This window comes from Citrus sinensis, chromosome 6 (assembly GCF_022201045.2).
Source record: "Citrus sinensis cultivar Valencia sweet orange chromosome 6, DVS_A1.0, whole genome shotgun sequence".
Taxonomy (NCBI): domain Eukaryota; kingdom Viridiplantae; phylum Streptophyta; class Magnoliopsida; order Sapindales; family Rutaceae; genus Citrus; species Citrus sinensis.
The window spans coordinates 14,010,266-14,032,694 of NC_068561.1; the positions used below are offsets into that span (position 1 = coordinate 14,010,266).

Genomic DNA, 22,429 nt, shown 5'->3' on the forward strand with positions numbered 1-22,429 from the left:
AGTAACTTAGCCGCAAACATCGTAGGAAAATACAAATTTGAAGTGGGGTATTTTGACCTAGAAAAAATGCATGTGATCTCATAAAACATAAACAAAAATTTGTCAATCTTTTCTATTTTCCTCCATTCTTCTTTAGAAGGACAATTCTTGTAATTAGAATCACTCAATTATAAATGAGAGAAAACATTTTTGTAATACACAACACTATCAAGCATGAGAAAAGTTGAATTCCATCTTGTAAGAACATCTTGTCCTAATCCTTACTTGTCATCTAGAGATACTTACTTAACACACACTAAGAATTTTCTTTTTTTCATTTGTGACCCTTTGACATATTTCACACTCTCACAAGCTTTTTCTATTTCTTTCTCAATTTCTTTCAATCCTTGTAGAACAGTCAAATTAATATTATGAGCACAACATCGAATATGAAAGAAATCGCCATCACACACCAAAGCATTCCTTAATCTTAATTGACTTTTTAAGATTACAACACAAACATAATTACTTGAAGCATTGTCTATAGTCACTGAAAAAAATCCTTTTCTCCATACCCCATTCACATAACAATGACAATATTTTTTTCAACCAAAGCAACCCTAGTGTGTGGAGTTGGCATTTCACAAAAATTCAATACTTTTTTCTATAAATTTCAACTCTTATCAATGAAGTGTGTAGTGAGACACAAATAACCATATGTAGTTATAGAAGTCCATAAATCAATAGTAAGACATATTTTACTAGGAGCTTCTTCTAACATGCTTCTAATTTTTGCCTTTTTCCTATTATGCGTTTTTAACACATTTGCTTTCGCATTGTTCCTACAGATGTTAGGCACTTTATCATATAAATAATTCCAAATTCTTCTAATTCCCCCCTATTATACAAATTGAAATGTCAAATCATGCATAATAATGGCATAAGACAATAATTCACGAAACACATGAGCTTTAAAATTAGGAATACGAGTTGACAGTCCATCACTACAATCTAGCATCATTTGTACGGAATCCTACTTTTTAAATTTTGCACAAGTGTCATAATGTCTTTTCAAATTACCTATACTAGAATTGCACACAGTCACATACTCAATGCCATTTTTTACATATTGCTTTCAGCTTGTTGTTTGGACACTTATCCCCTAGAACCTTATAGAAAAATGACCAAATTTTTTAAGTTAGTTTCCTTTGTCATGGTCCCTTTTGTTCCGTTGACCTTAATCCTTTTTTGATCTCTTCTTCCATTTCGATTAAGTCATTTACATCATCATCTCCAACACTAGAGGACTAATGGAATATTGTTTAAATGATTTCTTTACCCAAAATGTAAAATTACATAGCCTAAAAGAATTACATTTAACATTGTAGTTGTTACCTCCCAATAACTACAATTTGGGCCATATAAACCAATGAATCCAGGTACTAGCATGCATGAAACAAATTTTCAAGCCATTCAACCAACTATACAAGCTGCTCATAACAAGTGTAGCTCACAATCGTCCATATAAACTTGCTCATACAATCTAAAACCTGTTCATACAATCCATAATCCATCATTTGCATATTCTAACCAATAAATGTGCCATTCATTCAAACTCATTATCTACACATTTAAACATCATAACCGCTCAACCATTTATTCATTCAAAGACAACACCAGCTCAACCATCATCCACATATCACCTACTCAACCATTCATTCAAACACATCATCCACACATTCAAAATGGCATCGAGATATAATTTAAGTTTTGCAACCAATGGTTAATTAATTCAGTCGTCATAATTCCACAAGATGAACGTGATTAATATTATATATTTTCATTATTTATTCCTGCTGATTGGATTTCCCAAGTTTGGTTATCCTTGTAAAGAGAAAAACTGCTTATTAAGACCAACCTCTGTAGATGGCACAATCAGTTGAATCCAGATATTAAAAAGGATGCGTGGACTCTCGAGTAGGAATTAGCACTTATGAATGCCCACCAGATCCATGGGAACAAATGGGCTGAAATTGCTAAGGTTCTACATGGGAGGTATCATTTTTATTTTTCTTAATGATATAAGTTCATCTAGCACTTCGTGGGCCATATACAATGTACTTGTTAGAAAGGAATGGTAAAAATGTTTGATTGCGGAGAGTTAAAAAGGAATGGTAAAAATAGTTGACTGCGGAGAAACATTCATGTTTGATAAATAGTTGGGGTGTTTGCAGAACAGATTTTGCGGATTGGACATCAATCCATATTTGATCTACAATTTTGCGGATTATAAATTTTTAATCTAATCTAATTCAAGGATTGGTAAAATTCAATTCAAATCCAATTAATACGTCTGATCGGATGCGAATTTGACTCAATCCATGTCCAATTCACCATTTTGCGGATTGGTTTGCATGCTAAAAAATTTTAATCATGTCCTATCCACGAACTAAGTAAATAAAAAAATTCATATAAAAATACTTTTACTACCGATCAAATTCAAAATTAGATAAGATTTAAATAAGTTAATTGTTTAAATAAAGTTAGAAAATACATTCAAAATTTCAAAATATAACACATCAAAAAGAAAAAAAATCTCATTTGTTTAGATCAGTACATGAAAATAAACTGCTTGGGAAGCTATATTTTTTATTTAATTATTTTTATTTTATATTATTATCAGATAAGACATAATATGGTGTTAACGTAACTATATTTTAACTTATTTATTTATTAATAAGTATAATGCCATGTTAACAAGTTTAATTTTTTTATTAAATAAATATTTTTTTTAATTTTTTTGTTGATTCACGGATTTTTGTGAATTTACAGAAGTAAATCCATATCAAATCCACTGACTGCAGATTTTTAAAATTTCAATCCAATCTAATCCATCAATCCACGAATTAGATTTTTACGGATAAGATTTCTACAGATTAGACGGATTTAGCGGATCAAATTAGATTTTGAACACCCCTAATAAATAGTGGTGCACAGCAAAGCTATTAATGTAATAGGTTGTTTCTTAGTCCATGAGTCAGTTGCTGAATTAATAATTCATATTCTTACAGACATATCATGACTAGGATCAATTGAGGATCCAAAGAACTAGTCCCAGTAAAATTGAATTTTATTGCTAAGTACTTATCAAAAGACACAATTGTTTCATAGGAGACTTGTATTAAAGGTTTAAATGATTTTGTACCAGATAATATCATCTTCAGCTTGTCCTGAATCTATTTTGAAAATCGCTGCTAAGACCTTCCCTTATACTCCTTCCATATTTCGAAAGCGAAAGCCAGTATCTCAAGCGCAATTGGATGCCAATAAACTAGGGAAGGTAGATGGAGAGTCTGGAAGTGACAGGTTTTGCTTATCTGGTAAACAGGAAAGCAATCAAAACAATTCCAAAAATTCTCGGTTTCAAGATGCAAGCCCTAGTGGCTCTATTGAGCCCACTGGAATGACCTTTAATGCATCGCCTCCATACCGGTTAAGATCCAAACGCACTGCTGTTTTCAAGTCTGTGGAGAGGCAACTTGAGTTCACTTCCAACAAAGAGAAGGGTGATGGCAATGCCAATCCTGTGAAACCGTCTGTGAAAGGAACTTCTCACTGATACAGAAGATTATTTACATGCAACAAAAAAGGGGGTGACCTAGAGCAGAAGCTGTAAGTATTAGTTCTAACTGTTAAGTTCTAGATTCTGTATGCTTATTTCTTGTTCAAGCTACTATCAATAGTAGTAATTTGAATTGTTGGATTATGGTTTATGAATGGTTGAGAAACTGGGCATAAGCAAGGATAACATTTTGCCTACTTTAGTTCAACATTACTGCTGAGATCAAACTATTTTTTTTTCCCCAATTCTGTTAAGTTCTCGTCACAATTACGTAATGCATGCATTAGGAAGATACTTCCAACTATTTTAAAGTAAGGTGTATTGAGTGTAGATGTTTGGCTGGTTTCCTCCAGATAATTTCCACAATGCGGCGTCGGACTGCAGAGGACATGAAATAAAAGAAAGAGTCAGCTAGGAAGTGTTTTCTTGTGAAAGAACAACATTGGGGAATGGTGTCTATTAAAGAATCAGTAGTCAGCACGTCGTCGTCCTGCCCTTGTGGTGGTAGCTGAAGCAACTCAGTGATATAGGCTTGTTAGAGTTGGATCTGTTTATCTAGAACCGAGTATGAATCTAAAATGCTCCATCTAGGCCCTCTTCTACCTCCACTCTGAATTACGTTGTTTCCTATTCAAATTTGGCCTGGAAACATGTATGAGTTCTGAATATTATGGCTAGCCTCTTATACTTCTTTGAATTCTATATTTTTGTATCCACTTTGCATCAGTATGAAAAATTAGCAAATGCTTTTTCTTTTTCTCGACTTTCAATTGAAGTTTTATCATATTTGTGTTGATACAGGACCGGAGACATTCTTGATTCACAAACGGTCTCTACTCTCTATGGAATGGCAACTGAATTCTCTCTCTGCAAATATTCACTAGTGAAGAAGTCACACTTATCGGCTCTCATATCTTTGGACTTATCGGCTCTCGTATCTTTGGACCTGCACGCTATTATTTTGCCAACACGGCTACATCACTTGCAATGAGATACACTAGAATTGGACTGTCTTGCGGAGGACATATTTTATAAATTGTATTGCAAACTTACGCATGACAATGGAGCAGATAATTCAAAAAGCAGTTACCTTTTAACTTAGTTAATTTCTTGATTAACTTAAAATATAAATCAAATCGTGAACTGAATTGGGGTTCGAATGACGTCAAATCTTAGTTCAAACGACAGCGAATTACGGCGGCAAACATTAGTGAAACGGTGAATAAAGTTACCGATGGCGGTTGATTTGCTACCGTTCAAATGTATTGCTTTATGAAATAATTATAAATAAATTCAACAAACAATTAGAAAAAGGTAACTTTATAAAACAGAGTGTTGCATCCCCATGTTAACCTGAGGGGAATTGCAGGTTTAATTCATACAGGAAAACCCGTATAAAGCCTTCAATTAATATGCACCCCATTTCTTTTGCCCCAGACAGATTTCATTTTAGTTAAATGCTAGACCCATCGATAATGTTGCACGATACAATTTCTCAAGCGTATTATGAGAGTTTTCATATCATGTCAATTGATACCGCGTTAATTGATATACGTATCTTGTAACTCCTTTATATACACCAACATTCGCACAAAATTTATTGTATGCCCAGGCTGATGAGAAGTTCTAGGTCCGCCCCCGACCGTGGACACACTTCATTTTGATCAAACCTATACTTACTATTTACCAGATTACTTCCAATCACCTGGTCTAAAGGAAACTTATCATTGGCTTAAACTATATCCCAGTAATCAACAGATTTTCTTGAAAACTTGTCTGTCAGGTAACAAAAGCATTGATAATAATATACAAGACATGCTACATAAGTGAGGAAAAGGTTTTTGGCTGGGGCCGCGCCGCTCCACCGCCGGGAGGGGGGGGGGCGGGGGGTGGTGGGGGGTGTGGGTGTGGTGGGGGTGGGGTGGTGGAGGGATGTTTACAAGTTGAACTACCCCGTCCATTTGCCTTCTTAACTCTTTAACTGAAGGTGTGTTGATTCAAGAAGAACCAACGCCACAATAAACAATTGCGTCCCCAAAACGAGGACTCACAATTAAACAAATGACATACACCCAGCGTTATGATGGACTAAAATCCAGTGAAGTACCGCAAAATATAAATGCAGCAACGGTTTCTTCAAGCTTTACAGATGACTGTACAACCATTGAGAGGAGCCGAGGAGGTGTACTTGCCAGCAGCAGACCGTCGATGTACACCAAATTCATTCAAATTCAAGCTGATGAAAATCTGAAGTGCCTGCAAATTCACATAAATTAATAAGTTATTCAAAATCATTCGAACACATTACAAAGGAAAACCATTCACCAAGCCAAGAACACCAAAAATCTATTCATAATCTTTGTTTGATTATCAGAAAGAAATGTTCTACTGACGGCATAAACTTCGACAAGCAGCTCATGATAAAATAAAGCGATCTTTATTTTCACACAGATGTCAGCAATAAAATGTGGAAAGAGCATGTTCAGACTACAATATAATGGGTAAGCAGCAGTGTAATCGTACCATCCGACTCCATCCAGTATTTTTTATTAGTAATAGATGAGAACCATGAAATGTTTCAGTCAAACAAACAGATTCTATGCATCAAACCCATACTCTTTCCATCCTCGCTGTTCGTCAGTCTAAAGTTATTTTTGTTCAACTGATAAACAAAAGCTACTCTTTTAACGTGTGGTTATTGCCACAGACCATATTATAGATGGCACCAGAGCTGCCTGAAACCAATTGGTACGTAATAATTTACCCTCTTTGTGTGGAGACTGTCACATCTAACATCACAAGCAAAGGCTAGCCTTGTAGAGTTTACAAGTCTTGGATTCTCTATATTTAGCAGTTATGTTTCAGGCAAAAGACACATGCATGAAACTCAAAGCAGACAATTGCTTGGTGGTTGTCTGGCCTGCTACAAATAATCACAGAGAGCTTTCTTCTCACATCTAAAAATGACCTATGATTTTTAGGCATCGTTAAGAGGCTTTTGTGCATCTCTTCAAAGTTGTTCATCCTGTTTCATAGGTAGTAGATAAGCGAACAACCTCTACACTGAGGTTCGCCCACTTCCATTGCATTTTATAGAAGCTTATATTTCAAAGAACTTACTCTCTTCCTTTCTCCAAACAGCAACTTGCTCACTTTAGGACTGTGATTTCATCCATCAATCACAAATTTCAGGGAATGCTTCTGTTCAGTTGACCTAAACTAATAAGCATCCAATAAATGCTATGCAAATACATACAAGTAAACACGTGGACGACACAAAACATGACCTAGTTCTATTACCGTGTTATGTAACCAAAACAAGTTTATGCTTAAAAGAAATTTGAGCTCAAACAGCTTTGATAGAAATAGCAGATGTGAAGCTTTAGATTCAGTACAACAGTCAATCTAAACTCAAGAATCATAGCATATTCAGTAATTTGTCATAAAAAGTGGGGGAAACAATAAAGAAGGCATAATCGGAAGCCCTGGTACCTACAGGTTCATCAACCAAATATCCATTTGCTCAATCAGAGATTGTATATCTCTTAATGTTTCATCACTGTATGCTCCCAAATTGGATGCCTAAAATAAACTGTCTTCCAAGAGGGCCAAAAAAAAAAAAAACTGCAATATAGCTTTCTCCAAATTTTATAGAGTAACTAATAATTAGCCAATTCTGTGAAGAGGACACTAACTTGCATAATAATAGGATTACTTTAGGTGTGTATATATATATATGCAAGTGCAAATGCTCTCCTCAGCCAGAATGCCACAAAAGAGTTTGTTTCCAGACGCTGAAAATAATAATAATAATAATTCAACAAATAGAAGTTCAATGAACAGACCTATATATGCTGAACGCTTCATAAGATTTTACCCCTGCATCCAAGATCCTGAGCTTATTCTCCATAAAATTAAATACAAGTAACTTGGCAATCTTGGGATTTCGCAATACCATTTTTTTCCCCTGAGAAAATTTAGATGAAATGTTCAGCATAAGTAAATGATGGGAACTTGTGAAATAGTTGAGTGAATGTGGAAAAACAAGGAGTGCCAGTAATGATATTCCCTAGGACCTTACACTGGTACACGTGAACCCCAAACTAAACCAAGAAGAAACCACCAATGGTAGTTTGGCTGAGCACTTTGGAACTCCGATCGAGGCCATGAGAAGCAACCTATAAAACATGGTTAATAACATATTACAAAAGAAAAAGAAAAAAAATAAAAATAACCTCCAATAGAGCATATAAGAGTTCCACATAAGCATAGTATTTATAATATTAGATTCAGAAATTCATTTGAAGAAACAAAAAGAATTAACAAAAAGTCAGCAAATACTCTCAGTACCATGTACGTCAGAGCAGCATAGCGTTCTTCATTCAAGTACAATGGTTTTCCTCTATGCATCTCAATATCCTGCAACAGAAAAATTTCAAGTGTAATGCACATTGGCCATAAAACCATACAATTCTGCGCACCCAAAGAAAGAAACAAAGCATAGGAACAGGACGCAAAATCAAACAGTAGCTATAGTAATGACAAAAAAGCACCAGATTATGTGCAACTGGAATGAAATCTGATACAAGATTTCAGCATTAAAATTTATTCTCAGTTCGGATAAACCATGGAACCAGGTCCAAATGTCTCATGTTGCGTAAGCAAAAGTTTTCTCAAGACAAATCAAAGAGTGGTTTCAGTTTTGACCTTTAATTAATTATTTCCAAGAAAGTTTTTACTACTAAGGGAGAGACATAATAAGAAAGGAGAAAATGGTATAGTTCAAACTTCTGTTGGTCCTTTATTGTTTTCATGCTAAATAAAAGAGAAAATACTGACTGAATAGCAACAGAATACACATTAAACAAGCATTTACGACCGTGCAAACACACAAAAACAAAATTAAATAAATTACCTCTTCACCAAATGCATCCAAATATGGAGATGGCCAAGGGGCCTGACGAGCACATCGTTGAAGCAGAATTGTTGTTCTCTATTAGAAAAAAAGATTATTAGTAATCTAAGCAAGTAAACAACAAGCACAACAGTAAACACATAACACAATTATATTTAGCTTCCTGTTGAAGCTAGGAGCAGAGAATACCCTGATCAACAGGAATACACCAGTACCAGCACCACAGGCCACTGCATGGCTTTGACAACTGCTTTCCCTTCAAGGTAAAAATAAGCAATTGAGGAATTGTAAAAATAGGAATATAGTTGTTCACCTTAAACATAATACTATCAAAGAAGAAATTAATATTGAATAGGTCTGGTTGTGTGTGCTGTAACCACATTATCTTAATAAATCCAAGTGAAGATGGATGGACAGCATACCTGCAGCATGGCTTCCAGCTTGGGGAACATAATCTACCACATAACAGGCACAAAGCAGGTTCATCAAGAACAGACTTGCAATCAGAGCAACACTGTTTTATATACCTGACAAACAACATCTTTTTAATGAGTGAAAATTCTTAAGCAACTATCAATAGCATATCAAATGAATAACTCTTTTAACAAACCTCTGCAAAAGATCCTGGTAGAGATGAGGTAGACACATTAACTTAAATGGAACAGCAGGGGTGGAGTATAAAACATGTTGAAACCGATGAACTTCAAACTCCTTAGAAAAATGATGAAACCATTTCAACACTAAAGAACGTAGCACTTCGTCCTTGAGAATAACATCCAATGAGGGAATCTTAAACATTTTTTCCACTTCCTGTATTTCTTTGAGATCTGATAAAGCATCATCACTGCTATCCATCATGTCACTGATACCATGAGATGATCGAGCCAAAACATGATCTCTATCAGAGAAAGGAGGTGGGACAGTAGAATTCAGTAATTTCCAAAGCAATGCACACCTCCGTAGGTAAGGGAAACTCAATCTACGAATCATATCCTTGATATCACAAGAAGGGTCAATGTAGTTCGAAACAAAATACTCCTGAGCAGAACCAAATTCTCCTAAAAGTTTGGAGATGTCACTAATCAGGCTATCGGAAAAACCTAACTCATTAACCTTGGATTGAAGTTTCCCACAACATGATAATACTGCCTGTATTACAACATATTGGAATAAGAAAAATATATGCTTCCAAGAGAACACTGAAATTACTAATATTGAGAACTGAGAGATGGTAACACACCTGAGATAGTGTCACAGCATAGAAGACATGCACAAGGGATAATAAGGATTCCTTGCATAATATAAATTGGCATGGAAGACAAAAGAGAACCCACATCAATGATGAAAATGGATCACGAGCAAGGACCGGATCAGATGCCCGATTCCAAAACTGTATGTCAGGATATGACACTTCGACATCAGCATGCTTCAAGATACTTAACATATTACCTGTGAAGCACAGGACGTGTGAGATCAATTTTGAACAAATAGAATTCTTTTTTTCAAAATTAGTTAAAACCGAAGCAGATATCCAATCATATTTCTACAAAACGTCTGTCTCATTTATGGACTGTCACTTTTCCTTTAAACTCCTGCTTCAAAAGCATATTTGTCAGGAAAGAAATCTTTATTTCAAGGATCCGGCAAGAACTTCCCTATTTAAGCAGTCCTGACCATTAAACAGATTTCTTGAATGTACTATAAACTGGGGGCCGTAACCAAACAGGCTAATAATATACAATACCCAGGTTACGATAACTCTCTTAATGTCAAACTTTCTTTTGTACATCACCCACTGGCCACTACATTATCCTCCATTATGTGAGCAATAACTTCTTCCATTCTAAGTTTTGGATTAATTTTGATGGTTTGGATTTTTTATTCCTTTGTCTAGGGTTTCAAGGTTTTCATTTTTCTAAGTTTTGTATAGTTTTTGTTGTTCCACACTGTACAGAAGATTGTATTTTGTAGACCTCTGGTTCACAATTCTAATCTTTATTCCCTTTGAATTTTCTATAAAATTTTCTGTGTTTCCTATTTAAAAAAGAAACTTCTTCCATTCTGAACAAGAATCTGGTGAAATTTCCCTCTGACTATTTCAGAAATAATTGTGAACCTTCACAGATTTAAAATTGGTCAAATTTGATCCCAAAGGATAGCCCAATGGATTACCTCTTGCTATGGAAGCAGGAGATCATGAATTCAAACCTAAAGGGATATGTTTAACTTGGGATAGGGTGGGGTGGGGTGCAAGGTAACTGCTAAAAAAATGAAATAGTTGGACAAATTTGGTTAAGTGCAATTATAAGAAGCAGCAAAAGCAATAAAAATTTTGCTTAAAAACGAAAGCTTACAGGGGACGAAAAGCACCACTCTTAAAAAAATTACATGCAAAGGGATAGAAGTAACAGGACATGTACCTCCTCGTTTGCATCTGCCACCAGGATTATCAATGGAAGTACCAGAGCAAATTGACTCTGCAAAAAGCTGAATACCTCTAAATCTTTGAAGCACATGAAGAGAATTCTTACTTCGCATGCTTTGGACGACTTTTAGTAGTAAGGACAACACAAATCCACTGGAAGATTTGAGTTCCTTATCGAGGGCATTAACATCGTAGATTGGTGTTGTGGAAGTCTTTTCGCTACGAGCAGCAATTTCCATTGACATGAGTGAGTACTTGAGAGCATCCCACATGATCAATGAGGGGTTTACCCTAGCAGATCCGAAAAACTTATCCAGTTTGTTTTGAAAATACATTTTACACATCCGACGAGAGACAGCTTCAACATTTGACGCCATAATTTCATTCTTCAGTAGGGGAAAAGATTCAATTACATCAGCCTTTCCAACTACATTGGAAGCAGATTGTAAGAGAGACACAGCTTGCTGAAGCTGAAGAGAAGTATTCTCTTCCCTCGTTGTAAATGATGAGTTTGAATCTAGCGACAAACCAACACCAGAAACAGTAGGTTGCTCGTTAATCCTCTGGAGATCCCATGGCAATGCAGGCAAGACAGAATTCGCTAATTGTCGACATACAGGGCAAAGAAATTCCCCCTGACAGAAAGAAATGTAAATGAGATCAAATGCTTTTGTGGTAGGGGCAGAGGCAGGAGCAGGGGACAACATTGATTGTTTACTAAAAAAATGAAAATAAAAAGGCCACAATAATAATAATAATAATACTCAATGGCATTAACAACATATAAACTTGTACCTGATCTGGATCCACAATATGTCCTCCTTCAAAAATAATTCTTCTGTTATATCTGTGAAAGCAATATAAGAAAATATATTAAGCCTTCTCTCTCGACATGCATGCATACAAACACACAAAACACATAACAGCTGCAGGTAGATTTATAGATGCAGCTGCATTACGTAGTGAAAACTCTCAAATAAGAAACATAAGAGGGCAAAACCTATCAAGATGGCCCACTCTAGAACCTTATCAACATTCTCAAGTAGATCATCTTGAGAAATGCTAAAAAGCCAGGTGATTAATAAATCTCTGGCATTTAACAACAAAATCAAATTTCCTTCAGTTGTTGGGAGAACTTGCCTTTCCTTTAATGATGAAACATAGCGATCCAAACATCCCTGATGCACAGCATGTCCACAGGATGAAAGATGAATTCCATCACAATCTATGGGGCCAAATCCATCATAAACCAAAGATTCTGCTGCTATTCTATCACCACGAGAAACTTCAGAAGCCGAAGCATTTTCTCTCATCTCCTTTGAAATACTAGCTACATATTTTCCAAGCAAGAAAGAATCAGAATTCCCTCTGTTTTTTAAACCACCTTCAGCAACTGAGCATTCTTCATCCTCCTTCATTAAATCTGGATATGTCATATTCTTACGCATTTCTCTGCAAATAGATAAGTAAAGATCTTGTTCAAACATCTCCATGCTAGAAGCAGTACACTTCCTTCCATTGCTGAATGTAAAAGGTATTGGGATGTTTCTCAACGAAGGGAACTGAGCCTTAACAAATTCAAGAACAGCATTCACTTCTTCAGGTTTCCCATTGTAGGCAAACTGATTGACTGCTTCCTCAGCAACTTGGGCCAGCTGACATGATGAAATTACTCCCAAAGCACTAGAAGGAGTGTTTGTCCCAAATTGATTGACCATGTTGTTTGCACTAATAGTGCCACATTCCTTGCCCAACCACTGATCTTGATCCCATGATGGGGAACCTCTGTCAACAAAGCTCAAAAGCCTAGATTTCTATTTCATAGGGAAAAAAGGAAAATAAGAAATCAGTTAATGCAATTTAGCAATACAAAATCCTTCAACAAGGACGGTCCATTGACGAGCTCATACGACGGCAGATGCACAAAGTAGTTACTTACCTGGAGAAGAATCAGGTACGAGACAGGAGTTCTGGAATTAGGATCATGGCAAAGGGCACACACATCTTGTACAGACTCTTCTGAAACATGTTCAGCATCATAGTTAGTTACCTCTGGAGCAGATTTTGGAGCATCTTCTATATTGGAACTAATGCTTGACAAAAATTTGAACTGCTCAGCTTTCATTTTTTCCTGCATATCATATCAAATAAAGATGAGAAGATAATTTTTACCTGGGTCAAAGGAATCTAGCCAGCCAAAATAAAACCCAGTTTAATTCAAGTTTGTCATTCACCTCAGGTTGAGTAATGGCCAAAAGTGAGAAAGTATGCCAGCAAGACCAACAATGCTTCGTACGTGTGTGTGTGTGTGTTTTTTTTAAATAATGCATCCACCCCTGCGATTTTAGTTCTAAAGATTCAAATTAACAAAGAATAAAAGCACCCTACTCATCCGAATATTCCATTCTGGAAGGATTAGTTCAAACTAAGAACCTGATTGTTAAACATCTGAAGTAAGAAATTTTACTAATTTCAGAATTTTTTTTTTTCTAAATTTGTTTGTTTGTTTTTTGTTACTGATGTCTGGTCTTCAGACATTTACATTTGAATAGAAAAAGTAAACTTTTATAACTTTGATCTGAATGAGAAAAGTTTTTAATGAGAAGTAAATATTATATTCTAAAAATATCATTATTAAATATATTTATTTCCTAAACTATAAAACCTAATCCTTTTTCTGTTTTGAGTTATAACGATATAAACGTCAAATAATTATGTTTCGTTTTTTTTCTTAATAAAAATATGCATGATGTCACTTATATTTAGATACTTAAAAAAAATGTCATTCAGACATTTGTATCCAGACCCACCCAAATTTACAAAAAATTCAGACTCATTTAGATTTTAGATGAAAAAACAAACGCTACCTAAATATCATTTCTCTTCCAAGATTTCTTTGGCCCTTTTTTTTTTTTTATTTAAGCAGAACTCAAAAACAGTAGAATAAAAAGACAAAAAATCTCACCAATATTGCAGCCTGTCTCTCTCGAGCTTTTGCCTTGCGTTTCTCACTATCAGAAGCTGAAAATGATCCACTAGTATCATCTCTTGGAAGAGATTGTGACAAATGACTGACAATTTCAGGTGCAAGTTGTTGCAGTTTGGTCATGCATCTAGAATCAATCTCAGCAAACTTTTTCAGTAAACTTTCAATCACAGAAGAAAGATTGCAATTGCCTGCTTCCAGAAAGTTGTCTGCGCCATCTTTCTTATACATCCCCATCAAGAAAACAAGAAGTGACAACAAGCTTTGTTTCCCAGCACCATTATTTAATCCCTCAGCAATTTCTTCACTAGCAAAATCTAATATGGGAGTTGAACCTCCAATGTCACATGACTGATCACCAGACTTCTTTTTCTGAAAACAGACGTCTAACGCTAATGCAAGTAAGTGCAATGCAGTTAAAAGAACTCCATAGGGGGCGCGAGAATCAGTCGGATTATCAGTGAAAACAGCATAAAATAGCACCGCACGAATTACTTGAAGGACTACTTTACATGTAGCTATGCCAGCTATGCTCTCAAGAGGATAATATATCTTTGTCCACCTAGGCAGCTGAGCGGTCAATGCAGAGACACTACAAAAACGCAAGTATCTTTCTTCAGCAACTTGCAAATCTCGTGAGCTCCAACGAGGGTGGTAAATATCTAGTTCTTTCCAATATGACCATCGCAATGAATACATACCCTATGATATCCAAAAAGAAAAAATTAGGATGTCCCATTGAAAAAAAGGTCAACAGAGAAAAAATAATTGGATAATTGAGACACAAAACAAACCTGATTAAAACCAGAAGGATGTGAGTACATAGCAACTGCATCCAAAATCTCCTGAAGCTGATCGAACTTGGAGAGATCACGTGGCAAAGATTTCACCAATTGACTATGAGTGGCATCTCCAATGGCTAACCTATGAACCAACTCTCTTTTCAAACTTTCAGCTGTTGTTAACCCACAGAATCGCCTTTCTTGGAGTATCTGTATGATAAGAGTGAGCATCTCCTGAACCAGAATTGGCTCATACCTGAAAACATCGAGATCTTTAACATAGCATCAATATTGTTTAATAAATAACATATCAGATTCCTATCCAAAACCACAATAAAATACAGAAGCCGCAACCACCAAAAGAAAGGGACATCTAAATAAACAATAACGATAGGCTTACAAAGACAGGATACAAAGTTTGCAGTGCAACTGATGTGGCAAATGATGTGAGACTAATCTAATAGGTTCAAGTAATAATTTGTTATTAGGTCTTATCATTTCTCATCCAAATAGTTAAATTCTATTGGTGCCACATTAGCTGGGTGCAAACTTTGTATCCTAACTTTGAAAGTGTCATTCCGATACAGCTAGAAAACTAGTTCAAAACATATGATGATATTAGGCTGATTGTAGAATGGCACATACTCGCTAGGCCGTTCAAGATTCAGAGAAAGATAGTTTGACAGCCCAAAGCGCTCTATAATTCTATTGACATACAGATCAGCCGGGGCCAATGCAGCACAGCACTGCAACAAAAACAGATCAAGCTCTAAACCCTGTTCAGACCTGGAAAGAACAAAAAAATAAAAATAAAGAGCGAGAACCATCAGAAATCTCATAAGCAAACCCCCAGCCTACTTTTCAAAAAAAAGGAAGGACAATACAATGAAGTTATCTTTTTAAAAGTAAAATCCAACATATACAAAGCACAATTACATACCAACGAACAGCACGGTACCACTCACAAGATGACAGGGCAGCATCTCCATTCCTCCGCCACATTCCAGCATGAACCTGGGCACAAAATACCCGAATTCGTAGAGGATGCTCCATAACAAAAGCAGAAAACCCATATGGGTGGCATCCTCCAAGGATATGCCCAAAGAAGTCCAACGAGACTGCTGATAATGGATTTTCAGCACCAGTATCAGCACTCTCTGAAGCAGCAGATTCACCATAACATCTTCTTAATGCTTTTTGTATAATCAAGGAAAGTAATCGATGTAATGGAATGTGAACAGATACATCTTGTGAGCTAACATCATACGTTATGTCAGGCCAATAACACAGACTCAGAACATGTAAGTTATCTAATTCTGTGGCACATTCTCCTTCCATTTCACTATCATTAAAACCAGCAGACCTCCAGGAAGCCGTATCTCTTTCACCACTGATTGTTATTTTACTCTCCTTCCCCATACTTGTAGCATTATCCAGGTCACCACTTTCCTGAATACCAGCTGTCACTTCACTTGAACCAGCAAGTCTACTAAAAATTGACTTACCTTTTTTAATCTTAGATAATGTTTTCTTCAATGCAACAAAGTTACTACCTGAAATTCTGCTGGCATTTGGAGACAATATATCATTAACAGAAACAGATCTATCATCGACTCCCAACCAATTCTCCATGGCCCTCAAGCACTCATGTGCTAACCATGTTACAGAATGAGGAAGTAAAACATCAGAAACAGCATCAAATATGACATCATCAGCCTTTAATGTAGAAGCAGATAAACTGCTCCTCCCCATCGCACCACATACAGAGCTTTCCTGGGAAAGGCGTCCAACTTTGGCATGCCTTAGGCTGTCCCCATCACCAATATCTTGTTTGTACATGCTAAAATCATAACGTGTCTCTTCAGCAACAGCAGAAGAAAATGCTCCGTCCACCAGAAGAGGTTGAATATTTGCAATAGAATGATCTAAAACTAATGGTAGATGCATATACTCATTTTCTTCTCTTATATGGATGCCAGTTTCCCTCTTCTGAGGGTTCATTCCTTGCACAAATGTTAGGAGTTTCATCCAAGCTTTTGAGATATTTAACTGCTCATGCGTCGCATATTTAGAAACTGCAGCATGGCTCATAACAAATCGAATATCTCCAATCACACGATTAGTGGTCTCGTACAAATTTGCCCACTTTGCAACCTGCAAAGTGCATACCACGAACTTTGTCAAATCAAACCAAAAAATGCAACATCAAACTGAAATGATAGCAGAAACAGACACGTTGACAGAGAGGAAAAAAATGCATAAATAAAACAAATGCCAGAGAATTTATCAGCATTTCCATTGAATATGGTCCTAAATAGTAAGCTGATTGATGAGCTACTTTCTTTCCTAAAATTTTAATTATAAACCAAACTAGAAATTCACAGAAGAAATACTGTGCATACAAAACTCAGTACAATATGACATTTCCCTTATGCTACCCTTGGCATATACACATAAATACCTACGTTTCACCAATTTGCTGAAATAAACAGGGCAAACCATGAAAAAGAAAGATCCAAAAGAAAAAAGTCAGACCAATGCTCTTAATACTTAAGTAGACTCACAAAGTTTAAATCGATAAATTATGCAATTGCATAATAAATTCTACCAGTCAGAATTCATTTGGATTAATTAAGGGTCTAAAATCAAGTTCAAGCAAATTAAGGCCAGCCCATGGACCACCAAGGAATTCTACAAGTATAAGCATATTGCACATACTACACAGATAAAATGTTGATAAGAAATTCCAAAAGTGGTGCCACATTACAGGAACCAAAGTTAAGATAAAAACCATGATATAAGCTAAATGATACAATTTGATTCATCCAATAACTCCAGAACAGAATACTAGTTAACGACGGTACAAAGCAGCACCCGCTACTAAGTTCCAATTAGATGCAGAAAGACGGAGAGGTGTGGTCAGAACCTAAAAGTACTCCACTTCCACCTTTCCTCCCAACCCTCTTCCAAATAATAGATAACTTAAATATGAGTAGTCAGGATACCAAATACATACACTCACACAAGGAAGCAGATAAGGGACCATAATTCATGAAGAAACAAACAATGAAAAAGGAGGTGAATCAACAGTTTCCCCCATCTATCTACGCATATAACTGCAGGAGGTAAAAAAATTATTTTCTTCCTCAAATTTCCACCTGTTAAAATGCACTCCTCACAACATGTGCAGATGCAATGCATGGATACCCATACACTCAAACAGCTAACGTCAACAACATATAAATATTTCACGTCAGCAGGTAAAACCAACAATCATTAATAAATGGGACAATATATTTACGGGCAACAGACTGGAAGAAAAACAACTAAACATAACAAAGTGAATGCCTTCCACATTTAAAACCAATTCAATAAGATATTATACACAACAACTCATACAACAGCAAATCCTCCAATATCTTAGTAGCTTGACAATTCAATCAGCATAATCACAAAAATGTATCTAAGACCTAAAGATTTCTGTATTTTCTTATACTAATATACCTTTACAAATCACCTACCCATGCTAAGACCAAGAAATAAGGGGGAAAAAAATGAAATCTAAAACTTCAAGAAAAACCAATAGTGAATAGAAATTTTATACTTAAAAGAAAGAGAACCCTAATAAAACAAATATTTCAAGACATCCATCTCAGAAATTTACAGGAATACTCCTATCCACTGAAAACTTAGCAATTTGTTTCCTCCAATGAGTTCCACAATAGACTAGGTGAAACCATGCCACAGGCATAATTAATACACCTTAGGAATTGATATGTTTCAAATCTCAACCATTCAAATTAAACTCATTCATGTGTTGTAATTTTTGTAAAAATTGGTGTTATTGATCATGTAGGTCTTCCTTTGCTCCAGGGAAAAATTACAAAAGATAAAATACATATGAGGCTGTTTCTCCCTTTAGAAGATCTGATAATATTTAAATAGCAAAGTGTCATAAAAATTTATAGTAAATACCTGTTATGGAAAACCCTATAAATGCGATAAACCTCAAAATATATAAGAGTCCATGCCAAAGTCATCTTAAGGATTGGACATGCATATACATATGATGATTCTTGCAATTACCCTGGGGGGGGGAGGGGGGAGGAATTACCTGTAAACAACTATCATCTCCAGCACAAGAATCAAAAATTTCTCTCAAGCATCCCAAGAGCATTTCCAGTAGGTTCATCTCTTTAACAAGTCGGGGAGTCAGAGTTGGGACCGTGAAGATTTGCACAGAGAATGTAGAGAGCAGCGGATACTTCTTTATAGTATCATCACTGTGCTCTCTAATAGCATCCTTCACAAAAACTGGATAGTAAGATAAAAATACTTTAGCAAACTCGTATTTGAAGATTGGTTCTCCCAGCAGTTTTAAGAGCAACTCATGCAGTTTCCTGACAACCACATCACTCGAGAACCTCTCTGCCCTGACCAGAATATCCAGTAAACCAATGACAGAGATCACCCTCTTGGAAACAAAACTGAGCAAACTCTCACTATTCTTGCAAAACTCTAAAAGCATCTCAACCACTGCAAACGTCAGTTCATTCGCAAGCTTCCTACGCTCTGCAACATGATCACTCGCTCTAGGGTTTTCCTGACCTACAGATTCTGCCAATGAGAGCTTGTTTTCCCAATAAATGAAAAGGGCATCAAGAACCGGTGCAGCTGAGTTAGCATACTTCTCTGGAAGGGGTTGTATCTGCTCTGCACCTTTATGTCTTGAGCAGAAGCCTTCACGTTTCCACGCTGTGACATCCCCACAATCACAGCATCCACCACCAGTATAAATTATTGAATAATCATGCTCCTTGTGGTTCCCATTCTGAAAACAAGGAACACAAATAGCACAAGTCGGGTCATGCTCACACGTCCTGCACCTATATGCTATATCATTATTTCCCCAAACAGCCCCACAAACACCACGCTGCCCAATTTTTGATAGCTTCCTCAAAACTTTCTCAGGTTCACGCTCAAACATTAACCATTGTAACCATAACATGCTCTCACGAAATCTCCCTTTCATATTTGGCCCCACCGAGACTTTTTTATTCTTGGCCTTGGCATCTTGTATAACTTCTGCCACCTCCTCATCTGGAGGCAAGATAGTAGATACCAGCTCTGGTATCCGTGACTTATCATTCTTCGCAAAATTAACAATTCCAGAATAATCAAGGAACTCCTCCGGAACTCCAATATTTATCAGCCTCTGTTTTTATAAATAGAAATGCACATATTAGAGCCAGAAATGGGTGCCATTTCTCTATTTCCGTATATAACATTCTATAACAATATCACGGATCAATTGATTACTCCAAAAAAAAAAAAGGTTAGAAAACGAAGAAATTGAAATGAAAATCGTACCCGTACAATTCGATCACGAGGCTTAGGGGGACTGAAATCCGGAGGAGAATCGATTTCCATAATGTCGGTTTCAGTTTCAGAAGAAGAATCAGAAGCAGAACGCCAGTAACGTACAAGCCAGTCACCACAAGACCCCAAACACTCCCTTAATCGAGAGCTTCCACTCCCCAGCTTTGCTTTCAATATCACGATTTCATTTCACTTCTTCAAAACCCTAATTGCCAAAACATCTGCATCACCATTAACACTAAGGATAATATAATACATACGTACTAATAAATTATGACTTGAATTTTGTTATTCGCCTTCCGGTCTTTATCTCTCTATCTATCTCACCCTGCTCTCTTCAGTTGTTTTATTATTATTATTATTATTATTAAGGCGGTTCACGCTTTTGTCTAGAATAATCTGTGATTGTGTTCAGTTGCGTAATTTTTTCATTTTACTGTACTATTATTTCTTACTAATTTTCATTTTTGGATAATTCTTGAAAGTTGTGTTTAATTAATTATTTAGAATTATTTTTAAGTCATGCGTTTCACGCTTGTTCCGCCACCTCCTTATCTTGAAATATCTTGTAGGGATGGCAATGGGGAGACGAGGGAGGGGACCAATCTCTCCATATTTATTCATTTATATTTTGTATATGTTCCCGTCTCTTTCCCGTTCTCGTCAGAATTACTTGAAAGAATTCACATTCCCTCTCCGAATAATAACAGGGGATCCCCGAGGGTCCCCGGTTCCCGAATAACTAATAGTCTAATACATTTTTTTTTATTTTCGATTTTAAATTAATCATATTAAAATAAAAAATTCAGATAAAAATAAAGTTCAAAATATATCTTACATTAATATTGATCCATTACAAAGTCACATTCAAAATATAAATTATTAAAATAATTATCTTTGCCAATGACTCAATCTTCATAATCCTATAATAAAAAGAAAAAAATTATTTTTATATCGGCAATAAAATAAATGAAATAAATGTAGATACTTAATTAATATTTTTAATAAAAGTATTTACCTCCTGCTCGTCCTACTCCTCATGTTCTTCCTCGAGAAATGTGGCAAATTGAGATATAGCCTCAGATTTCAAACCTAAAACCCTAAAACAATGAAAATGATATAAGTAATGTAACTTATAAGTGCAAATATTAATAACTGTATAATATAATTACAATATAAAATAAACTCATACTACTATTGTAAGCTCGTAACCAACTTTGACAGCACATTAAGGCCTCCAATGTGCTTGGATGAAGTTTTTTACGGTATGAGCTCACAACTCTACCATTGGTGCTAAAAGCTGATTCAGAAGCAACTGTTGTAATTGAAATTGCCAAAATATTTCTAGCAATTCGAGCTAATGTAGGATACCTATTAGCATTTGTCTTCCACCAACTTAAAATATTAAAATCTTCCATCCGGGATATAACTTTCTCATCCAAATATGAATCTAATTCATCTGCAACAACTGCACAATCTCCATTGTTTACATAATCATGAAAACCTGTCATCCATTTGGTTGTTTTCTTATAAGAATCCCCTGTAAATCTAGTAGAAGAACTACTACCAGTATAATCAAAGCAATAAACAGTTGGTGAAAACTTCAATTAATACTCTTCAACTAATTCCCGGCAAAGGGTGACCACTTTCCCAACATACAATTATTTTGATATTTATTATTTTTAACAATATTTATAATTTTGTTATTTATTTATTAGTAATTTTAAAAATTAAAATAAAATTAAAAATTAAAAATGAGGAAATGGGTAGGGGATGAGCATCCCCGTCCCCTCCCCGAATAAAAAATTAGGTAAAAAATTTTCCCCATACCCTCTCCAAATAGGAAAAATCTCCGAAAGTACCCGTCCCTGTAGGAATTTTTGCCATCCCTAATATCTTGCTTGTTTGTTATACACTTTTAACTTGCATTTTGGAGTTCATTTTCTCATAGTCGGTGACATTGAGTTTATTTTGTAATGGCAGGCCCACATGTGGCCCAATGGTATCGTGGCCCTTGTTTTATCTCATATTGTGTTGGGCTTGGTTTTGGGCTTTCAAATTGGTATGTGTCAAATGAAGGTGGCTTTCCACACGAATTCTTGAGCGGGGAAATGACACAAAAAAACCTTCAAAATGGTTGGACTACTTTATGTTACTTTTGCTCATAAATAATGATAAGAGTCAAAACGTTTTTGTAGAAAATAGTGTGTACAAATTGATATAACGTTAAAAAATTAGATGAAAAGTCATAATAATTATTTTTTTAATTGTATGGACTCATTTTTATTTTATACAATCAATTTCATCATGCCACAATTTATACACATATTTGTATAAAATT

The 22,429-nt window shown here is 35.7% G+C and overlaps 1 protein-coding gene across 6 annotated transcripts; it reads right to left on the reverse strand.

Moving 5' to 3' along the window:
* Positions 1-5,307: 5,307 nt before the first annotated feature.
* Positions 5,308-20,449, reverse strand: LOC102617693 (E3 ubiquitin-protein ligase PRT6). Of its 6 annotated transcripts, none has more exons than XR_008055709.1 (19): positions 20,080-20,449; positions 18,824-19,924; positions 15,650-16,863; positions 15,355-15,495; positions 14,722-14,965; positions 13,907-14,629; positions 12,881-13,072; positions 12,082-12,755; positions 11,737-11,788; positions 10,937-11,576; positions 9,757-9,965; positions 9,127-9,665; positions 8,939-9,043; positions 8,706-8,763; positions 8,517-8,594; positions 7,952-8,020; positions 7,683-7,779; positions 7,447-7,568; positions 5,308-5,857 (listed from the first exon to the last, which is right to left on the reverse strand). XR_008055709.1 is itself a non-coding variant. In XM_052443333.1 (17 exons), exons 1-17 carry the CDS (start codon positions 20,137-20,139, stop codon positions 7,705-7,707), a joined length of 6,183 nt encoding a protein of 2,060 aa, XP_052299293.1. In that variant the 5' UTR covers positions 20,140-20,449; the 3' UTR covers positions 7,677-7,704. The 6 variants fall into 6 exon arrangements, 1 of the variants encoding a protein (XP_052299293.1); XR_008055708.1 differs by having other exon boundaries at positions 5,308-5,848; positions 7,678-7,779; positions 8,706-8,772; XR_008055707.1 differs by having other exon boundaries at positions 7,678-7,779; positions 8,706-8,772.
* Positions 20,450-22,429: the final 1,980 nt, after the last annotated feature.

Bases quoted from the DNA above. Each gene is read 5' to 3' on its own strand.
- LOC102617693 (XM_052443333.1), bottom strand. From the start codon at position 20,139: ATGGAAATCGATTCTCCTCCGGATTTCAGTCCCCCTAAGCCTCGTGAT. The intron at 8,595-8,705 runs GTATTCTCTGCT...TTTTTCTAATAG, and splicing joins GTGTATTCCTGTTGATCAGG to AGAACAACAATTCTGCTTCA. The intron at 8,021-8,516 runs GTAATTTATTTA...TTTCTGTTGCAG, and splicing joins TGGATGCATTTGGTGAAGAG to GATATTGAGATGCATAGAGG.